Genomic DNA, 19,502 nt, shown 5'->3' with positions numbered 1-19,502 from the left:
AGTACTGTTCTATACCACATGATGCTTCAAGCACTTTGTATGTATTGATATTAATGCATTTCCTCTTTGTGATGACTTTATAGACAGGTCCTCTTTTAGGTAGAGTTTCATATCCAAGGTCACACACCTGGTTCAAGGCGGAGTCAGAAGTCATGCCAGGCAGCCTGGCGGCAGAGTCTGGGCACTGCCCCTCAAAGCTGAAGAATTCCAGGAATCTCCCATGAGTCTATACCCAGGTTCACCCACAAGCCGCGTAATCTGCTCAGCCTCCCTCCTGTATTCTTATAGGGCTTCCATAACTACTTCAACAAATGTGTGTTTATGCCACAAGTATTTATGAAGTGAGTTTCATGCATTTTGGAGCAAGGAGGCAGGGATACAAAAATGCTCAAAATGTGTGCTTGCCTTCAAAGTGTTTACACTCTAGTTGGAAAGAGTAATAAATAATCACACATACCAGATATGAGAAGGGATGGCAGGAGTGGGAAAGTGATCCAGTTGGTTCAAACCATGGGACAGACTAAGGAAAAAAAAAAAAAAGCAAAAAGGAAAGGTTGGAAAGGCCAGAGGAAGCTCTATTATAGATATCGTCAAAGGTTTTCTTAGAGTTCCAGCTTTCTAGATAAGATCACAACCTAATCAGAGAACTGAAGGCAATCCCATCTTCTCCAAAGGTGTTAAAAGACCCAGAAGCACCCACACTAAAGTCTCAGGTGGGCTCCTAAAGGAACTTTGCCTGACCTGCCTTTTCTACTTGTTAAGTTATTCCCAGAAGGAAATAAGAGTGGGGCTTTAATAGTCACATAAGCTGAGGTTCTTCCAGCTATGAAATGTGTGGGATGCACTGAAACATATTCCTCGGGCTATACCGTCTTTTAATCACAAGCCTTCTCTGTTGGCCGCACTGCTGGGATGAACACGGCGGCGCTTTGAAGGCGGGTCTCAGCTTTTGTGTCCTACCTCCCAACCGTGTCTGGCACAAAGGAGGAAGCTTCGTAATCTGGAAGGACAGATGGTGCAGAATTGGATGGATGGAGACACCTGTGTTCATAAGACCAGCCTGTGAGTGAACTGATTTATGCAAGACCCAATGCTTCCAGGTTTCCAGTAAGACTCAACTCTCACTCCCCTCTTTATCACGGGTTAGCACAAACTTGGAAGATGAGATAACCTGTTAGCAAGGGTTAGCAGGGTTGTTTTGTTTTGTTTTGTTTTGTTCATAAAATCGCCTTCCTCCAAGGGCTGGCAGGCACAGTCCCCGATGTGGAGGAAGCCCCACCCCCGGCTCGCACCTTGCCTGTGCTGCTCCTAAGTAGTTCTTTCCTTCTGCCTCTGTCTCCATCTCACATGCTGCATTATATCCAAAAGGTTCGTCTCACCACTGAAGCCCAGGAAGGGGTTTTCTTCACCCAAGATGGGAAGATGCCAGCCACGTTTGACATTAAGAACATCTACCTCCTCCCAGACCAGGTTGAAGAGACCACGATGGTTGGACATTTTAAGCTCAGATCTCCTCCTGGACAAGAGCTGCTGGTAAATGACCGTAATGTCATCCGGGCAGAGGGACCCTCAGCGATGAAGGCAGAGATCTCCGTAAGGGCCAGGCCCACAGCTCCTCTCACCCCCCAGCACCCAGCACAGACTGTTACGTTGAACTGACAGGACACTTGTAGGGCAGACCATTGACCTACACAACTCCGAGGCTGTTCGCAAATAAAACCTTCCAAAATCATTCTCTGGCTCCCAAAACAAAAGAGCTAGCTAAAGGCAAGAGTAATTAATAAATTATATACATGTGTAATATATATATAGATAAATTATGTATAAGCTCATTAAATGCCACTTTATATCTTCAGAAGCATGATTGCATAATATTAAACAATACAGATTGAGAAAACATTTAAATATTTTTGCTATTGGACATTACACTGTTTTCCAATTTTTTTCCATTTAAATACCTCCATTGTGTTATAACTTGTGCATACATACTTAAGATTACCTCTGATTACTTGAAAGTATAATAAATACTTAGAAGTGGAATTTGGGATCAAAGAGTCTTATACATTATTACAGAATTACATGGCTTCTTATCAGAGGAAAAAATTGAGAGTTGAACTTAAAATCAGAAAAACAGGCTTGAATCTCAAGTTGCCACTTATCAGCTATATAATCACAGGCAAATTCTTTTGTTTCTTGACTTAATGTGTAAAATAAGAACAATCACTATGTTGTCAGGTTATTATGAGAATGAAAAAATTAATACTTAAAAACACTTAGCAAAGATACTAAGATACTTCAAAATAGTCAGCAAAGAAAAGTATACATAATTGTCAATTCGAGTTTATCCTGAGATAGCGATGTATGTATCTGGAGCTGCTACTGTTTTATTTTTATTTTTTCATTTGGAGTATAGTTGATTTACAGTGTTGCCCTCATTTTAAGTGTATTGCAAAGGGAATCTGTTATGATGCACATGTATCCACTCTTTATAGATTCTTTTCCCATATAAGCCATTACAGAGCATTGAGTAGAATTTCCTGTGCTATACAGTAGGTCCTTATTAGTTATCTATTTTACATATAGTATTGTGTTTATGGGAGAAGGAAATGGCACCCCACTCCAGTACTCTTGCCTGGAAAATCCCATGGACAGAGGAGCCTGTAGGCTGCAGTCCATGCGGTCGCTGAGGGTCGGACACGACTGAGCAACTTCACTTTCACTTTTCACATTCATGCATTGGACAAGGAAATGGCAACCCACTCCAGTGTTCTTGCCTGGAAAATCCCATGGACAGAGGAGCCTGGTAGGCTGTAGTCCATGGGGTCACGAAGAGTTGGACACAACTGGGTGACTTCCCTTTCACTTTCCACTTTCATGCATTGGAGAAGGAAACGGCAACCCACTCCAGTGTTCTTGCCTGGAGAATCCCAGGGACGGGGGAGCCTGGTGGGCTGCCGTCTCTGGGGTCGCAGGGTTGGACACGACTGACGAGACTTAGCAGCAGCATCATACAGTGTGTGTATGTCAACAGCAGTCTTCCCGTTTATCCCTGTCACCTTACCCCCTGGTAACTATAATTTTGTTCTCTGTATCTGTAACTCTACTTGTTTTTTAGATAAGTTCATTTGTATCCTTTTTTAGATTTTACATATAAGCAATACCATATGATATTTGTCTTTCTCCGTCTAAATTACTTCACTCAGTATGACAATCTCTAGGCCCACGCATGTTCCTGAAAATGGCGTTATTTTGTTCTTTTTTATGGTTGAGTGATACTCCATGGTGTGTGTGTGTGCGCACATATATATATACACACACCACATCTCGTTTATCCACGCCTCGTTGGTGCCCGTTTACACTGCATCCATGCCCTGGCTTTTGTAAATAGTACTGCAGTGAATATCTGGGTACATCTATCTTTTTGAATTATGGTTTTCTCTGGGTATATATACACCTAGGAATGGGATGGCTGGATTGTTAGCCTTGTACCTTATGTTGGGAAATAGATAATGGATACCAAGCTTGTTTGCACAATGGGAAAATGACACATAGAGCCCCATTTGCCCTTTCCCTGACCCCTAGTATCTAAGGTTACCAGGTAGGGGACTGCTAATTTAAGTGCAGTTGCAGCTCAGATATCATGCCATACTTCTTGCAGTTCCGTCCAATTCATCCCGGAAGGGTTTAGCATCCCCTTATCTGAGTATCCATAACATTTTCCACATGGTTCTGTAATAAGAAAGAGTAAGAAAATTACTGTAACGAGTATAAATGTCTTGTCCCCCGTCTCAGTGATTGCAGCCTGGTCCCTTCGGGCCTCACCTTAGTCTTGTGGGTCTGTTTCCACTCGTGTGACAGGTCAATGGCTGAATTCTTCCCCCATCCTGCAGGAAGAAGCAAGGAGGCTGATGAGCACGGGGGCAGAGTGCTCGCGTTGGTGGACGCAAGCTATGGCATTCGGAATGGGTGGACAGCAAGGGCCCACTGCAGAGCGCAGGGAACCATATCCAGCCTCCTAGGGTAAGCCACGATGTAAAGAATAAGAAAAAGAATGCGTGTGTGTGTGTGTGTGTGTGTGCACACACGCGCATGTGCGCGTGCTCACTCAATCGTGTCCGACTCTTTGTGACCCCATGAACTGTAGCCCTCCAGGCTCCTCTGTCCATGGGATTTTCCAGGTGGGAATCCTGGAGTGGGCTGCCATTCCCTCCAGTATATACACACATATGAGGGAGAGAGACTGCCACAACGTTGTCAATCAACTATACTTAAAAAAAAAAAAGAGAGTAAAAATAAGCAAAAACAAATGTTAAGGGAGCAGACTCCCAGGGAAGAATTGAGTACCATTACTTCACATACACAAAGGGTGGGCCCCTTTGGGGTCATCACTCAGGTGTCTTCCCCCTCGTTTCTTCTTCCCCAGACCAAACAATCCTCTTACCAGAGCTTCCCAAGAAAGTTCATTCTGCAAGCATGACCTGAATCTCAGCTGCTCTCAATTTAGAAAGACTCTGCTTCCCAGGGCACACTGGCAGTATCTGGAGCCGTCTGGGGTTGTCACTTGCGGGGGCTGCTGCTGGCATTCAGGGGATAGAGGCTGGGGATGCTGCTAAACCCATTTTGATTTGCATTTCTGTGATAATGAGGGATGTTGTACCCTGTGATGCACAGCACAGCCCTTCGCAGCGAAGAAAGATCAGTACCTAATGTTGGTGATGCTGAGGGCTGAGAAGCCGCACGCTCGTGCCTTGGCTCCTGTCTGTAGTCTTTGTTTCTGATGCACGGTTGATTGGTGTCTCAGTTCTGTTTGGGTTGGGGGAAAATAAGACCCTTGAAATAAAAGTTAAGGAATTTAATGAGCCCACCGTTGAGGATGAACTTCCCAGAACATTCAGAATATTATCCTAGTTACTAGAATTTGTTGTGCAATCACAATGGTCAGGGCATTGTAGTAGGGCTTCCCTGCATCCACTCATTATTTCCTCATACAAGCTTCAAGATAGATATAATTGCTACCCCCAGTTAATGGAGGAGAAGCAAAGGCTTAGAGAGCTTAAACCCAAGGTCACTCAGCTTATAAACAGCAGAACGAGAATTTCAGCCCAACATCTGGGAGCCAGCCCTCTGTCTATGGAGCAATGATTCTAGTTCTTTCTTCTCCTTGAGATTTATTGGTTCCCATTCAGTTCAGTTCAGTTCAGTCGCTCAGTCGTGTCCTACTCTTTGCGACCCCATGGACTGCAGCACGCCAGGCCTCCCTGTCCATCACCAGCTCCCGGAGCTTGCTCAAACTCGTGTCCATCAAGTCAGTGATGCCATCCACCCATCTCATCCTCTGTCGTCCCTTTCTCCGCCTGCCTTCAGTCTTTCCCAGCATCAGGGTCTTTTCAAATGAGTCAGTTCTTCGCATCCAGTGACCAAAGTATCGGAGCTTCAGCTTCAGCTGGTTCCCCATAGACTGTGACATCTTACGAACTTATTTTTACCTGTTGATCCCTCCCTAATACCCTACACAGTACCTGATACATGGAATACGTTGATAACTGAGCAAGAAAGGCAGGGAAGGGGAAGAGGAAAGGAATAAAGAAAGGGAGAAGGAGGTAAAGAGCGTTTTTAATTTTTTTAAGGTGAGGGAGGAGAGAGAGAAAGAAAGGAGAGGGAGGGGCCAGTCAGTGAGAATGGCACTGAGTGCTGCCCTGGGGCTGACGGCGCAGGTGCCGGTCAGCCTCCCCGGCTTCCCTCGTGCACCGTCTCCTCCCTTGCGCAGGTGCCCGCCCCCCTCTGCAGTGAAAATGTCCTGCGGGAGCCAGGAAGCCAGCCCTACCTGAGAAGGCAAATTGCTGCTCTCGCTGCCTTCCCTGCCCCAGAGGAGAGATGTCCACGGCACCAGGGAAAGAGGGAAGCTGGCCCTCAGTCGGCGGGCGGCCAGCGAGCAGTCAGGGGAGGTTTCAGATGAGAGCTGATATTTACATCAAGGAAAATATGAAGGTGTTACTGCTCAGTCATGTCTGACTCTCTGCAACTCCATGGTCTGTCCATGGAATTCTCCAGGCAAGAATACTGCAGTGGGTTGCCATTCCCATCTCCAGGAGATCTTCCCAACTCAGGGATTGAACCTGGGTCTCCTGCATTGCAGGCAGATTCTTTACTTTCTGAGTTACCGAGGAAGCCCACATCCAGGAAAGATTTTTTTAATGGGAAAAAAATCCAGGGAAGAGGAGATCAAAAGATGGTGTCAATATGCCCTTTGCACATGCTACCTTATGACCTTTTATGGTTACACATTCATTCTTTCTTTCATCAACCATGAGTTTGTCCAAATTTTGTACCTATTTTAATGTCTGGCATGTGGTAGGCACTCCATAAATACTGGGAGAAAGCCCCCCAGTGATTTTTTTCATTTTTTTTTTATCAGAGTATAATTGCTTTACAATGCTGTATTCGTTTCTGAGGTACAACAAAGCGAATCAGCTACGTGTATACATATATCCCCTCCTTGAATCTCTCTCTCACCCCCGACCCCACCCCTCTAGGTTATCACAGAGCACCGAGCTGAGCCCCGCTGGTGATTTAATCTATATTTTACTAAGATGGCATGCATTCAACAGATAACAACTGGCATCTGTTGTATAGGTGCCAAGGTGGTGAGGCCCAGTCTTGGCCCCACAGAACTCGTGATCTGCTAAAGGAGAAGGATCATTGTATAATAGAAACTTGGCTCAAAGTTAATATTCATCGCTTCAATCAGAGCTCAAGCACTGAGTCATGAAAGCAGAGAGAAACAACCAATTCTAATGGAGGATAGGTAGGGAGACTTTTCACCAGAGGGGGTGACGTGTGATATGGGCCTTGAGCAACAGGTATTGTTTCAAAAGCAGTGAAACTTGATAAGGACAGTCCTGGGCAAGGAATAAATTAGGGAAATCTTAGGCATGAATGCAGTGAGCCTAGGGTGACTTGAGTCTAGACTGAGATTCGAGATGTAGGAAGCAGGTGGTCACATCACAGAAGGCCTTACTTGCCAGACTCGGAAGCGTGAACTTTGTTCTGTAGGACATAGGGAGCCACTGAATCACTCAATTAGAGAAGCAGTGGGTGTTTCGATATGTGTTTGGGGTGGTGGGTGCACTGAAAAGGAAAGAGATAGGGTTGGGAAGACCAGGGTCAGAATCCAAATGGAGGAAAGAGGTGAATGGGAATATATTGCTGCTCCAGTGCTCTAGCCACAAAGCCGATCAGTTCACTACAGAAAGCAAAGCTCTGAAGAGTTCTATCAAAGCCGTGATTTAGAAAAGCATGGAGACTTCCCTGGTGGCCCAGTGGTTAAGACTTTGCCTTCCAATGCAGGGGGTGCAGGTTCCATCTCCGGCAGGGAGTAAAGATCCCATGTGCCTTGCAGCCAAAAACCAAACCATAAAACAGAAGCAATACTGTAACAAATTCAATAAAGATTTTTTAAATGGTCCACGTCAGAAAAAAAAAAAAATCTTTAAAAAAAAGGATAACTCCATAAAAAAGGAGAGTCGATGTATGTAGGTGGTAAGCATTCCCATAAATATTCCTTACGTAAAATAGGCTGATGAATAAGTGCAGAGCTAAATTAGCTGTGGCTACCAACTGCAACACTGCCACCGCGGCTGGTCAGTTCAGACGGACAGCGCGTCCGGAGGTTGCTGAGTCACTGCTGTTTCACTGTAGCATGAGGCATGCAGAGCCGCAGGTGTCAGGATTTCCGCCACCTGTGTTTCTGGCCCTGAACCTGGGGACATCAGGCCATCTGGGAGGCCCATCGTAAGAAGACTGAGGCAGAGTGATTCTGCGGGGAAAAGCCGTCACAATTCGTATAACCACCTGACCACGGGAAAGTTCCAGAAGCTTCCGCACTCTGTTCTCTGACCTTGTTTCTCTCTCCTCCTTTAGACAGTGCTTCATGTGAGATGTGCCCCGAGGACCAGTGGTCCAACGGGGAGAGCGGCCAGTGCAGCCCCAAACCCATGACTTCCTGTCCTCCCTCCAGCTCTCCACACATGTCAGCTGTCTGCCCAGCCCTGCATTCCCTCCTCACTCTGGCCGTTTGGGGCATCTTCATCGGGCTCCACCACACCCCCATCATCTGAGCCAGGAAACCCCAGATCAGCTACCTTCTGCTGTCCACCCTGGCCCTCTGTTTCCCCTTCCCCTTCATGTTCATTGGCCCTCCAGGGCCCCTCACCTGTGCTGTACACCAGGCGGCTTTTGCAGGGGGTCACCTCCACAACTTGTATGTCCACTGTGCTAGCCAAAACCATCGTGGTGGTGGCAGCCTTCCATGGCACCCGGCTGCATGCCCAGATGCAGAAGTTCTGGGGCCAGTTCTCCCCAAAACCATCCCCATGGTCTGTTCCCTGATCCAGGCAACCTCATGTTCACTCTGGGTGACCAGATGACCCCCACGACCTGTGACCTCTACAGAGCCCGGGCCCACAGTGACCTAAAGTGTGATGAGGGCTCCTTGGAACTGCTCTAGGCCACGCTGGGCTACTTGGGGATTACTTGCCGTCTGGTTAGCTTGCTGGTGGTCTTCCTGACCCCACCAGCTACCTGACACCTTCGGTGAAACCCAGCGTATCACGCTCAGCACGTTGGTCTGCTCCTGTATCTGGGTGACCTTCATCCTCCACACACAGGAGTGCCCGAGGCAGGGACACAGTCCCTCTGGAGGTCTCTGCCATCCTGGCATCAGAAGCAGGTCTCCTGTTCTGCCTCTTCCTTCCCAAATGCTACATCATCCTTCTCCAGCCAGAACAAAACACAAAAGAACAAATGCTTGGCAGGCAGCATCTCAAGTGAGAAAATCAGTAGTGAGCAATAAGGCATCCCACCTGCTCAAGGATGCCTTCCCTAAGCTCCTCAGTAGGAAAATGCTGCTTCCTCTGAGCCCTGCACTGATCCGGACCCTCCCTGTCACTCACCTGCTTCTCTTCTTGTCTTTCATCCCATTAGAGGGAGATGAGACATGTTTGCAAATAATACCGCCCTTGATGGAAACATGTGGTCTCATTCGGTCTGTGACCCATCAGCAGTCAGCCAGTGCCTGGTGCAAACAGGAGACGGGATAGTTGTTTGATGAATGAATGAATCAACTTCTGCAAAGGTAGTATTGGAAGAGATCCTTGAGAGGAGGTGGCAAGGTAGAATGGTTGGAAGAAGTCAGAAAGACTTGATTCAAATCCTCCTGGCTCCTCCATGGTGTAGCTTTAGGGACTTGAGCACATTACTTAACCTCTCTAAGCCTCAGTTCTCTGCAGTGCAAGATGAGACTAAGTCTTTCTCTTAGGTTGTTGTGATAATAAAATGGAAAAAAAAAATGTGAAGGTTCTCAGCACTTACGAAACACTCAAAAAGTAAATAGATAAAGTCACCAAGTCCACCCTGACCTTTTACAGATCAGGAACAGGAACTGATGCCAAAAGAGGGGACCAGTGAATCCAGGACACCATTGTCCAGATGTTAGGAGTCAGATGAGTAAGTTTCAAGCCATGGCACTTCCATTGCCCCAGCTGTGTGACTCTGGACAAGTGACTTAACTTCTCGGTACCTCAGTTTCCTTGTATTGTAAAGGAAGATAAGAATAGCACCTATTTTGTGGGGTTATCAATGAGGAGTAAATGAACTATTATTTATAAGATATTTATAACATTACTCTGCATATTGTAAAAGTATTCATTAAATAATTCAGTAAAATTATAAATAATGGCAAACCTGAATCTCTTGATTGACTGCCAAATAGCTGAAACTTTTATGAGACCCTTGCTCAGGCTAGATCATGGGGAGGAAACTTCAAAATGGTTAAAGAATAGTCTGTACAAACAAAGAGCTTGTAAGCTAATATTTCCAACCTAACCTGATCAGAGGGGACAAAACATATCTATTGTGAAACTGTTTATAAGAAGTGAATAGTGAAAAGTGAAAGCTGCTCAGTTGTGTCCGACTCTTTGCGACCCCACGGACTATCCAGTCCATGGAATTCTCCAGGCCAGAATACTGGAGTGGGTAGCCTTTCCCTTCTCCAGGGGATCTTCCCAACCCAGGGATCAAACCCAGGTCTCCTGCATTGCAGGCGGATTCTTTACCAGCTGAGCCACAAGGGAAGCAAGAAGGGAATAGGCAGTGGCCAAAAGGCAGGGTAGGAAGATTCTGATCTCACCTGTTCCCACAGGTACACTAAAATTACAGCTATTGATGAGAAAGAGCAACTATTGATGAGAAAGTCTTGCAGACTAGCAGAAAAGAGCTTTTGCAATTAAAGTTACAGAAGAAGAACCACGACAAAGCAATTAGGAAGGGCAGAAACATGGTACAGCCAAGACCCATACTCCCAGGTAGGCAGCCCACAAACAGGAGGCTAATTACAACTGCAGAAATTCTCCCCAGGGAGAGAGGGGTCCAAGCCCTACATCAGGCTCCCCAGCCCCAGGAGTCCTGCGCAAAGAAGATAAGCCCCCAGAACACTTGGCTTTGAAGTCCAGCAGGACTTACTTTCAAGACAGCCAGAAGGCAACGGGAAACAGAGACACCACTCTTAAAGGACACACAGAAAGTCGCACATGCCCCACACGTAAAGCAGAAGCAGTCATTTGAAAGGAGCCTGGCTAGCTGTCTTGGACAGTCTCTGAGAAAGCAGGAGCCAACTGGGTCTCACCGTGGCGACAGAGACACTTGCAGCAACCATTTGGGGGCGCTCATGCAACCTGGTGATGACAAACCGTGGTGGTGGCAAGCGCCTCTTGGGAATCCTGCTCTAGCTTATTACTGCCAGGATGCTGCGCCACCCACCAGTCACCGGAGGCTGAATCATGTGCTACCAAAAAACCTATGGGTCATTGAAGAAATGAGAGAGGAAATTTGAAAAAAAAAAAACAAAAAACCTGGGGACTCCCTGGTGGTTCAGTGGTAAAGAATTTGCCTGCCAATGCAGAAGACATGGATTCAATCCCTGATCTGGGAAGATATCCCATGTGTCACGGAGCAACTAAGCCCGTGCACCACAACTATTGAGCTTCTGCTGTAGAGCCCAGAAGCCTCAACTACTGAGCCCACGGACCTCAACCACGAAAGTCCACACACCCTAGAGCCTGTGCTCCAAAACGAACGGACGAGAAAAGCCACTGCAGTGAGAAGCCCGTGCACCACGACTGGTGAGCAGCCCCGCAGCAAAGCAGACCCAGCACAGCCAGAAAGTAAAATAAACAAGCAAATAAAATTATTTTTTTTAAAAACCCTGGTATAAAAGACAATGAAAACTCCACTTCCGTGAGAGCACGAGGCCCCTGAGGCATCCCACAGGAACTGGGCACCTTCTGGTTAAATGATGGTGCTCTTGGCGGTCCTCGGGGAGGGGTGTTGCTGGACAGTGCTACACAGAATGTCAAGGCCTCCATGTTTCTGGGCAAAGAGACTCATCTTAAGTTCCTGCCAAAGGAGGTTCAAAATGCTTTCATCTTGGGGCTTCCCTGGTGGCTCAATGGTAAAGAATCTGCCTGCCAATGCAGGAAACATGAGTTTGTCCCGATCTGGGAAGATCCCACACGCCATGGACCAACTAAGCCTGTGAGCCACAACCATTGATCTGGTGCTCGAGAGCCCAGGAACTGCAACTACTGAGCCCCCTCGCAACTGCTGAAGCTCAAGCACTCGAGAGCCCATGCTCAGCAAGGGAAGCCACTACAATGAGACAACCAAAAATAAATACATAAAATTGATTTTTGAAAATGCTTTATCTTGTCTATGGCCAGCCAATAATTTTATTTGGGCCAATGAAGATGAAGTCACAAAGGAAACAAGCATATAGATTAAATAAGAAGACTCTGTCTAGAGAGAGAGAGTTGTAGCATCCCACAGTCCAAGTCAGCATTTTGACAAATGTGACTTAGGAATCAGCTGCCATGGGCTTGGAACATGAAAACTGAAAAGTAAGAGACTAACCAAAGTCTGAAAAGCCTGAAAAAAAGAAGTGGGAATCCCGGCACAACTGCAAGGGATAAAAAGAATATGGAACCATAGAAGAAGATCCACTTGGTTGGTAGAGCAAGAGGCTTGGTCTGTATTTCTTTTTTTTTTTTTTTCCTTTTTTTGGTCTCACCTCATAACATGTGGGTTCTTAGTTCCCCAACCAGGGATCAAACCTGGACCCCAGCAGTGAAAGTGCTCCATCCTACCCACTGGACCACCAGGGAGTTCCTTGGTCTATATTTCAAATAAGAAAACGTAGATACAAAGAAGATAAGTACATAGGTCATGTGATTCTGGGGACTTCAGAAACTGCTGGTTGTCTACCAAAATGTGTTCACCCCTTTTCCCACAGTAACCAAATTGCAGCAGGCATTTGTCTGCCCACCTGTGGACTCTTGCTGGGAGGCAGAGATATTGCCTCATAAGCTCTGAGCTGAGAAGGAACTTTGAGACCAAAAATCGAAGCAGGCAACCACACAGAGTGCAATTCTGGAATTTATTGTTGGTGACTCACAGACAGGCAGGGTCGGGTGGACGAAGATCCCGAGGTATTTGCAGCTGCACCGCACTTCACCAAAAGGGGTACAGGGGAATTTAAAGGGGCCAAAGCTAAAAATAGAATCGACCGCTAGGGAGAAACATGTCTGCCTCACCAGGATCAGGAGTTTTTCCCTGCATTTCCACGGTCATTAACCATCTGCGTCAGCAAAAGGCATGCTTTTGATTTTCATCTCAGATGAACACAAGAGTAAAAGTTGATAGGGAACTTACCTTACTTGGGTGCATTCCTTGTGAGTAGGCTAAAGCTGAGTCACATGGAAGTGCGGGTGGGGTTGGACTGCAGGCCTAAGGTGGAGCTGACAAAACGAATTCAGTAAGGCTCGCACAGCTCTTCTGTGTGTGCTCAGTCGTGCCTGACTCTTTGCGGCTCCATAGACTGTACCCGCCAGGCTCCTCTGCCCATGGGATTTTCCAGGCAAGAATATCGGAATGGGTTGCCATTCCCTCCTCCAGGGGATCTTCCTGACCCAGGGATTGAACCCTCGTCTCTTTCGTCTCCTGCACTGCAGGTGGATCATTTGCCATTGTGCCACCTTGCAATTACACATGACCTGTGGCTAACTTCTCACCAAGAAAGGTCTGTAAAAATGATGATTGCCACATCTAGTGGAAAAACTAAGAGGTGAGCTGTGTCCCCTCTGTGCTGTATCCTCACCCTTCTCGGTCCTTGGAAGAAAAGCCGTGGCAAACCTAGACAGCATATTAAAAAGCAGAGACATCGCTTTGCCCACAAAGGTCTGTATAGCCAAAGCTACGGTTTTTCCAGTAATCATGTATGGATGTGAGAGTTAGACCATAAGGAAGGCTGAGCACCAAAGAGTTGACACTTTCAAACTGTGGTGCTGGAGAAGACTCTTGAGAGTCCCTTGGACTGCAAGAAGATCAAATCAGTCAATCCTAAAGGAGATCAATCCTGAATATTCATTGGAAGGACTGATTCTGAAGCTGAAGCTCTGATCTTTGGCCACCTGATGCAAAGAGCTGACTCATTGGAAAAGTTGAGATGGGATGCTGGGAAAGATTGAGGGCAGGAGGATAAGGGGAAGACAGAGGATTAGATGGTTGGATGGCATCACTGACATGAGTTTGAGCAAACTTTGGGAGACAGTGAAGTACAGGGAAGCCTGGCATGCTGCAGTCCTTGGGGTCACAAAGAGTCAGACACGACTTAGTGACTGAACAGCAACACCACCCTTCTTCTCCAGCGGGACCAAATGTTGGTCATGGAAGGAGTAAGAAAGCCCCTGGGGATTGGCAAATGGTCTCTGTCATGACTCACACCTGTCCCTGGAGCACAAGAGCAGCCTAGACAATACATAAGTATGATTGAGTTCTAGTGAAACTTGATTTACAGACACTGAAATTTTAATCTTATAAAATGTTTACATGTCATGAAATAGTATTCTACTTTTGATTTGTGATCAGCCATTTAAAGTTTAAAAACTATTCTTAGCTCACAGGTTGCTGTAAATCAGAGCTGGAATGGATTGGCCTTAGTTTGCCAACATCCAAGGGGAGGTTGACCCTAAAGATGCAAAGAAGCAAAAATAGAGTTAACATAGGTAGATAATAAACTCACGGTTACCAGGGGATGGGGAGGATAAACTAGGAGGTTAAGACTGACGTGCAGTGTGGGAGACCTGAGTTCGATCCCTGGGTCGGGAAGGTCCCCTGGAGAAGGAGACGGCCATCCACTCCAGTATTCTTGCCAGGAGAATTCCATGGACAGAGGAGCCTAGTGGGCTACAGTCCATGGGGTCACAAAGAGTCAGACATGACTGAGCAACTTCACTTTCACTTTCAAGACTGACACATACATACTACTGCAGAAAAAGTAGATAATTAGCAAGGACGTGCTGCACAGCACAGGGAGCTCTGCTCAGTACTCTGTAACGGCCGATACGGGAAAAGAATCTGAAAAAGAGGGGGTATATGTTCATGTGTAACTGATTCACTGTGCTCTGCTCCTGAATGTAGCACAACTTTGTGACTCAACTGTACCCCAAAAGATTTTAATAAAAATAACAGAAGCATGGTTACCGAGGAACCTTGCATACAGAGGGCCAGCTGTAAGTTATACTTTGACTTTTGACCATGTGGAGAGTCAGTGCCCCTAAGCATTGTTCAAGGTGAGCCGTATAGCGTTGAGGCTTGCTTTCTTAGGTTTTAAACTCTCAGAAGAGAAAAGGTAAGATAAGTATGGAAGTCTAAATAGTGGTTACCATTTGGGGGAAGAGGAGACTATGATTGGGAAGAGGTCTGCTGAGGGCAGGTTTTGGGGGCACCAGTTCGGTTCAGCCACTCAGTCGCGTCCGACTCTTTGCAACCCCATGGACTGCAGCACGCCAGGCCTCCCTGTCCATCACCAACTCCCGGAGTTCACTCAAACTCACGTCCATCGAGTCAGTGATGTGGTCCAACCATCTCATCTCTGTTGTCCCCTTCTCCTCCTGCCTTCGATCTTTCCCAGCACTGGGGGTACACGTGATGGTTAATTTCTGGATTTAGTACTCAGTGTATTAACCTGCTGGTCACTATATAATCCGTTAAGCTATATGGTTATGTTGTATTCACTTTCCTAAATGTCTTTTCTAAAGATTTTTTCTGTGGATCCTTTTAAAAATCTGTATTGAATTTGTTACAATACTGCTTCTGTTTTATGTTTTGGTTTTTCACCCACAAGGCATATGGGAGCTTAGCTTCTCGGCCAGAGATCAAATACTCACCCCCTGCCTTGGAAGGTGAAGTCTTAAGCACTGGCCCATCAGAGACGTCCCTCCTCTCTGTGTTTTATATTTCACAATAAAAGGGTTTAAAAAGAAAAAATTAAATAAAAATACTTGGATCAATTTATTTAAAAAGGAAAAGGAGAAGTGATGAGAAAGAGAAGCATGTGGTTCTGACTGGAGGCAGAGAGCTTCCTCCACAAAAAACAGAAAGATACAAGGAACCCGGATCCTCAAATGCCTCTTGAGCAGAACCAGCCACCAACATGGAGCATGCACCTCGGATTCTGGCAGTAAAGAGGAAGTCTCCTTCCTTCTTAAGCTAATATCATTAGGAGTTTCTTGTCATAGCAGAAGTAGCATTTTACTTTAATACACAATCCATAACTTATAAGCAGAGTACATCATGAAAAACGTTGGGCTGGATGAAGCACAAGCTGGAGTCAAGACTGCCGGGAGAAATATCAGTAACCTCAGATACACAGATAACACCACCCTTTGGCAGAAAGCGAAGAACTGAAGAGCCTCTTAATGAAAGCGAAAGAGGAGGGTGAAAAAGCTGGCTTAAAACTCAGCATTCAGAAAACAAAGATCGTGGCATCTGGTCCCATCACTTCATGGAAATAGATGGGAAACAGTGGAAACTGTGCGGGACTTTATTTTTCTGGGCTCCAAGATCACTGCAGATGTGATGCAGCCGTGAAACAAAAAGACGCTTACTCCTTGGAAGGAAAGTTACGACCAACCTAGACAGCACATTAAAAAGCAGAGACATCACTTTATCAACAAAGGTCCGTCTAGTCAAAGTTTCGGTTTTTCCAGTGGTCGTGTATAGAAGTGAGAGTTGGACCATAAAGAAAGCTGAGCACCAAAGAATTGATGCTTTTAAACTGTGGTGTTGGAGAAGACTCTCAAGAGTCCATTGGCCAGCAAGGAGATCCAACCAGTCCATCCTAAAGGAAATCAGTCCTGAATATTCATTGGAAGGACTGATGCTGAAGCTGAAACTCAAATCCTTTGGCCACCTGATGCAAAGAACTTGACTCACTGGAAAAGACCCTGATGCTGGGAAAGATTGAAGGCAGAAGGAGAAGGGGGCGACAGAGGATGAGATGGTTGGATGGCATCACCAGCTCAATGGACATGAGTCTGAGTGAACTCCGGGAGTTGGTGATGGACAGGGAGGCCTGGCATGCTGCAGTCCATGGGGTAGCAAAGAGTCGGACACGACTGAGCAACTTAACTGAACTGAATCCATAACTCGTGCCTCCTAGGCCTCTGTTCCCTTCCAGAGTACTCACCACTCTCCTTATAAAAAGCTAGGCAAGGATCCTGCACCCCACCCAACACCTGCCTCCTCACTGACCTTTCCAAGACCTGCAGGAGAAGGCTCTTCCCAGAGCTGCGTTCACCTCTCGGTTTCGAAGGCTGTAGATGAGGGGGTTGAGCATGGGCGTGACGATGGCGTAGAAGACGGACACCACCTTGTTGAAGCTGATGCAAGAGGCCACTCTGGTGCGGGCGTACATGAAGAAGAGAGTGCCGTAGAAGAGGCTCACCACGGTCAGGTGGGCCGCGCAGGTGGAGAAGGCCTTTCTGCGCTCTGCAGCCGCGCGGATCCGAAGCAGCGTCCAGACGATGCGGCCGTAGGACGCGGCGATGACCGCGGAGGAGGCCAGGAGCACAGCCAGGGAGACCAGGAGGTCTGCAGTCTCCTTCAGGGAGACGTCCGAGCAGGCCAGGGCCAGCAGCGGCGAGGCGTCACAGAAGAAGTGGTCGATGACGTTGGGGCCACAAAACCTCAGTCGGGACATGAGGTAGACGGGCAACACGGGGGTGAGGAAGCCCCCCAGCCAACAGGCGGCTGCCAGGCGGACGCAAGCCCCCCAGGACACCAGGGCCGCGTACCGGAGAGGCAGGCAGACGGCCACGTAGCGGTCGTAGGCCATGGCGGCCAGCAGGAAGCACTCGGTGGCGCCGAGGAAGGTGAAGACGAAAAGCTGAGTGAGGCAGCCTGCGTAGGAGATCCTCTGGCTTCCAGCCACCCCAAGGAAGCCTGCCAGCATCTTGGGCACCGTGACCGAAGTGTACCCGATTTCAAGGCAGGACAAGTGCGTCAGGAAGAAATACATGGGCCTATGGAGGCGGGGGTCGAAGCGCACCAGCACGATGATGGCCAAGTTCTCCACCAAGGTGAGCAGGTACATGGTGAGGAAGAGCGAGAAGAGGAAGAGGCGTGTCTCACGCAACTCAGCGAAGCCCACCAAGACAAACTCCGCCGTGTGGGTCTGGTTGGCGGTGTCGGGCTGCATAACTGGGGGCTCTCATAGCCTCCTAGGTAAGGACAACTCGGGAGAAACTGAGATACTGGACTGATGGATCTTTCACTTCCGGAGAGGAAAATAAATTAAGACGCTGCCCTGAACTCAAAAAAAAAAAGAAAGAAAGACAATGTATAGCCTGTGAGGGGTTCCAGAAATTTCAGGACAAAGTGAAAAGTGGTAGATGGAAATAAGACGGAATATTAATGGGGAGTGCAACCTGTCTTCAAGAATCAGGGAAGTCTTCCTGGAGGAAGGGCTGGCTAAATTGGAACCTGAAAAATAAGTTGGTGAGATAAAAGAGAAGACACAGAAAAAGGATAAAATCTCGGACCTCAGCGAGAACAACCTGCGTCTGGGAAACTTCCACCGGACGTGGTTTACCGTGGGAGTTAACAGCTCAGCTTCCCGGTTAAGCATTCCTGACTTCAAATACAAAAGAACCCAGCTAACAGGGTTGCGGTGAAAATTCAAATTGGATAATCCCTCTAAAGTATTTATCATGATTGGGTTAATAAATACTAGGGGTTCATACCCTTCAAGTCCATTCATATTGGTGCAAATGGCAGATTTTCGTTCTTTTTTATGGCTGAAGACTGTTCCACTGTGTGTGTGGAACACACGTCATTCATCTGTTGGTGGACACTTAGAGTATCATGCTTAGTGCAATAAGTCAGAGAAAGAAAAATGCTGCATGTCATCACTTATATGTGGAATCAAAATGAAGCAAATGAATGAATACAACAAAACAAAACAGACTCACAGATGTAGAGATCAAACTAGTGGTTACCCACGCAGAGAGAGAAGCAGAGAGCGGCAGGGTAGGGGTAGGGGATTTACAAGCTACCAGGTATAAAATAAATAAGCTACGAAGTTAGACAGCTTATTTATCTCTATAGGCTATAGCACAAGAAATATGCCCAGTGTTTTATAAAAACTATAAATGAAATACAGCCTTTACATTGTGAGTCCCTATGTTGCACACTTGAACATATAATACTGGACATCACCTATGCCTCAATAAAAGTACATACATACATACCATGGGGAATTTTTTAATGTTGACTTTATTCTGGAATGTTTTTTAATGTTGGACTTCCCTGGTGGCTCAGACAGTAAGGCGTATGCCTACAGCACCGGAGACCTGGGTTCAATCCCTGGATCAGGAAGATCTCCTGGAGAAGGAAATGGCAACCCACCCCAGTATTCTTGCCTGGAGAATCCCACGGACGGAGGAGCCTGGTGGGATACAGTCCATGGGGTCGCAAAGAGTCGGACACAACTGAGTGACTTCACTTTCTTTCTTTCTTTATCCTGAAATAGATCATAGAGGAAAAACGACTTCACTGATCTTGAGAAGCAGGCTAGGACAACATCATGAAGTAACCAAGTTAAGAGGAAGGCAAAGGGTAACAGAGCGCCTTGAGGAGTTCTCAGCACAGGAGTGATGCAGAGAAGGGGGGAGTTAGTGCGCTGTGCTGAAGCAGGTCTGGAGTGGGGGAGACCAGTGGAGAAGAGCGGCCATTCCAAAGCTCTTGGACACTCTTCCCACTAGAAAGTGGGACCAATAGAAAGGAACGAAACCACGTCATTTATAGAGATGTGGATGAACCCAGATTCTGTCATGCAGAGTGAAGTCAGTCCAAAAGAGAAAAATGTCATATATTAACGCATATATGTGGAATCTAGAAAAATGGTACCGAGGAACCTATTTGCAGGGAGCAGTGGAGATGCAGACGCAGAAAACAGACTTGTGGACACACGGAGGGAAGAAGAGGCTGGGCCAGACTGAGAGAGTAGGGCTGACATATATACCCGACCGCGCGTGAAATAGACGGCCAGTGGGAACCTGCTGTGGAGCCCAGGAGCTGGGCTCGGTGCTCAGCGATGACCCGGATGGTGG

The 19,502-nt window shown here is 46.9% G+C and overlaps 1 protein-coding gene across 5 annotated transcripts in view; it reads right to left on the bottom strand.

Annotated features, from left to right (window-relative positions):
- Positions 1 to 19,502, bottom strand: part of OR6Q1 (olfactory receptor family 6 subfamily Q member 1) — a 103,222-nt gene that overhangs the window by 9,462 nt on the left and 74,258 nt on the right. For 2 of the 5 annotated variants that reach the window (XR_009490565.1, XR_003029523.2), the window contains 4 exons: positions 16,645 to 18,913; positions 4,704 to 4,803; positions 3,823 to 3,884; positions 458 to 3,729 (listed from right to left, as the gene is read on the bottom strand). Coding sequence is in view for 2 of the 5 variants with exons in the window: in XM_059874533.1 (XP_059730516.1) it covers positions 16,637 to 17,590 (954 nt within the window). In the remaining 3 variants the exon portion in view is untranslated. Of the gene's footprint in view, positions 1 to 457; positions 3,730 to 3,822; positions 3,885 to 4,703; positions 4,804 to 11,780; positions 18,914 to 19,502 lie in introns of those variants that run through there. The other 3 variants (XR_009490564.1, XM_059874533.1, NM_001390727.1) reach the window with 3 other exon arrangements.

The sequence above is a fragment of the Bos taurus genome, chromosome 15 (assembly GCF_002263795.3).
Source record: "Bos taurus isolate L1 Dominette 01449 registration number 42190680 breed Hereford chromosome 15, ARS-UCD2.0, whole genome shotgun sequence".
In the NCBI taxonomy this organism is placed as follows: domain Eukaryota; kingdom Metazoa; phylum Chordata; class Mammalia; order Artiodactyla; family Bovidae; genus Bos; species Bos taurus.
This window is presented reverse-complemented; position numbering and strand designations above follow the sequence as displayed.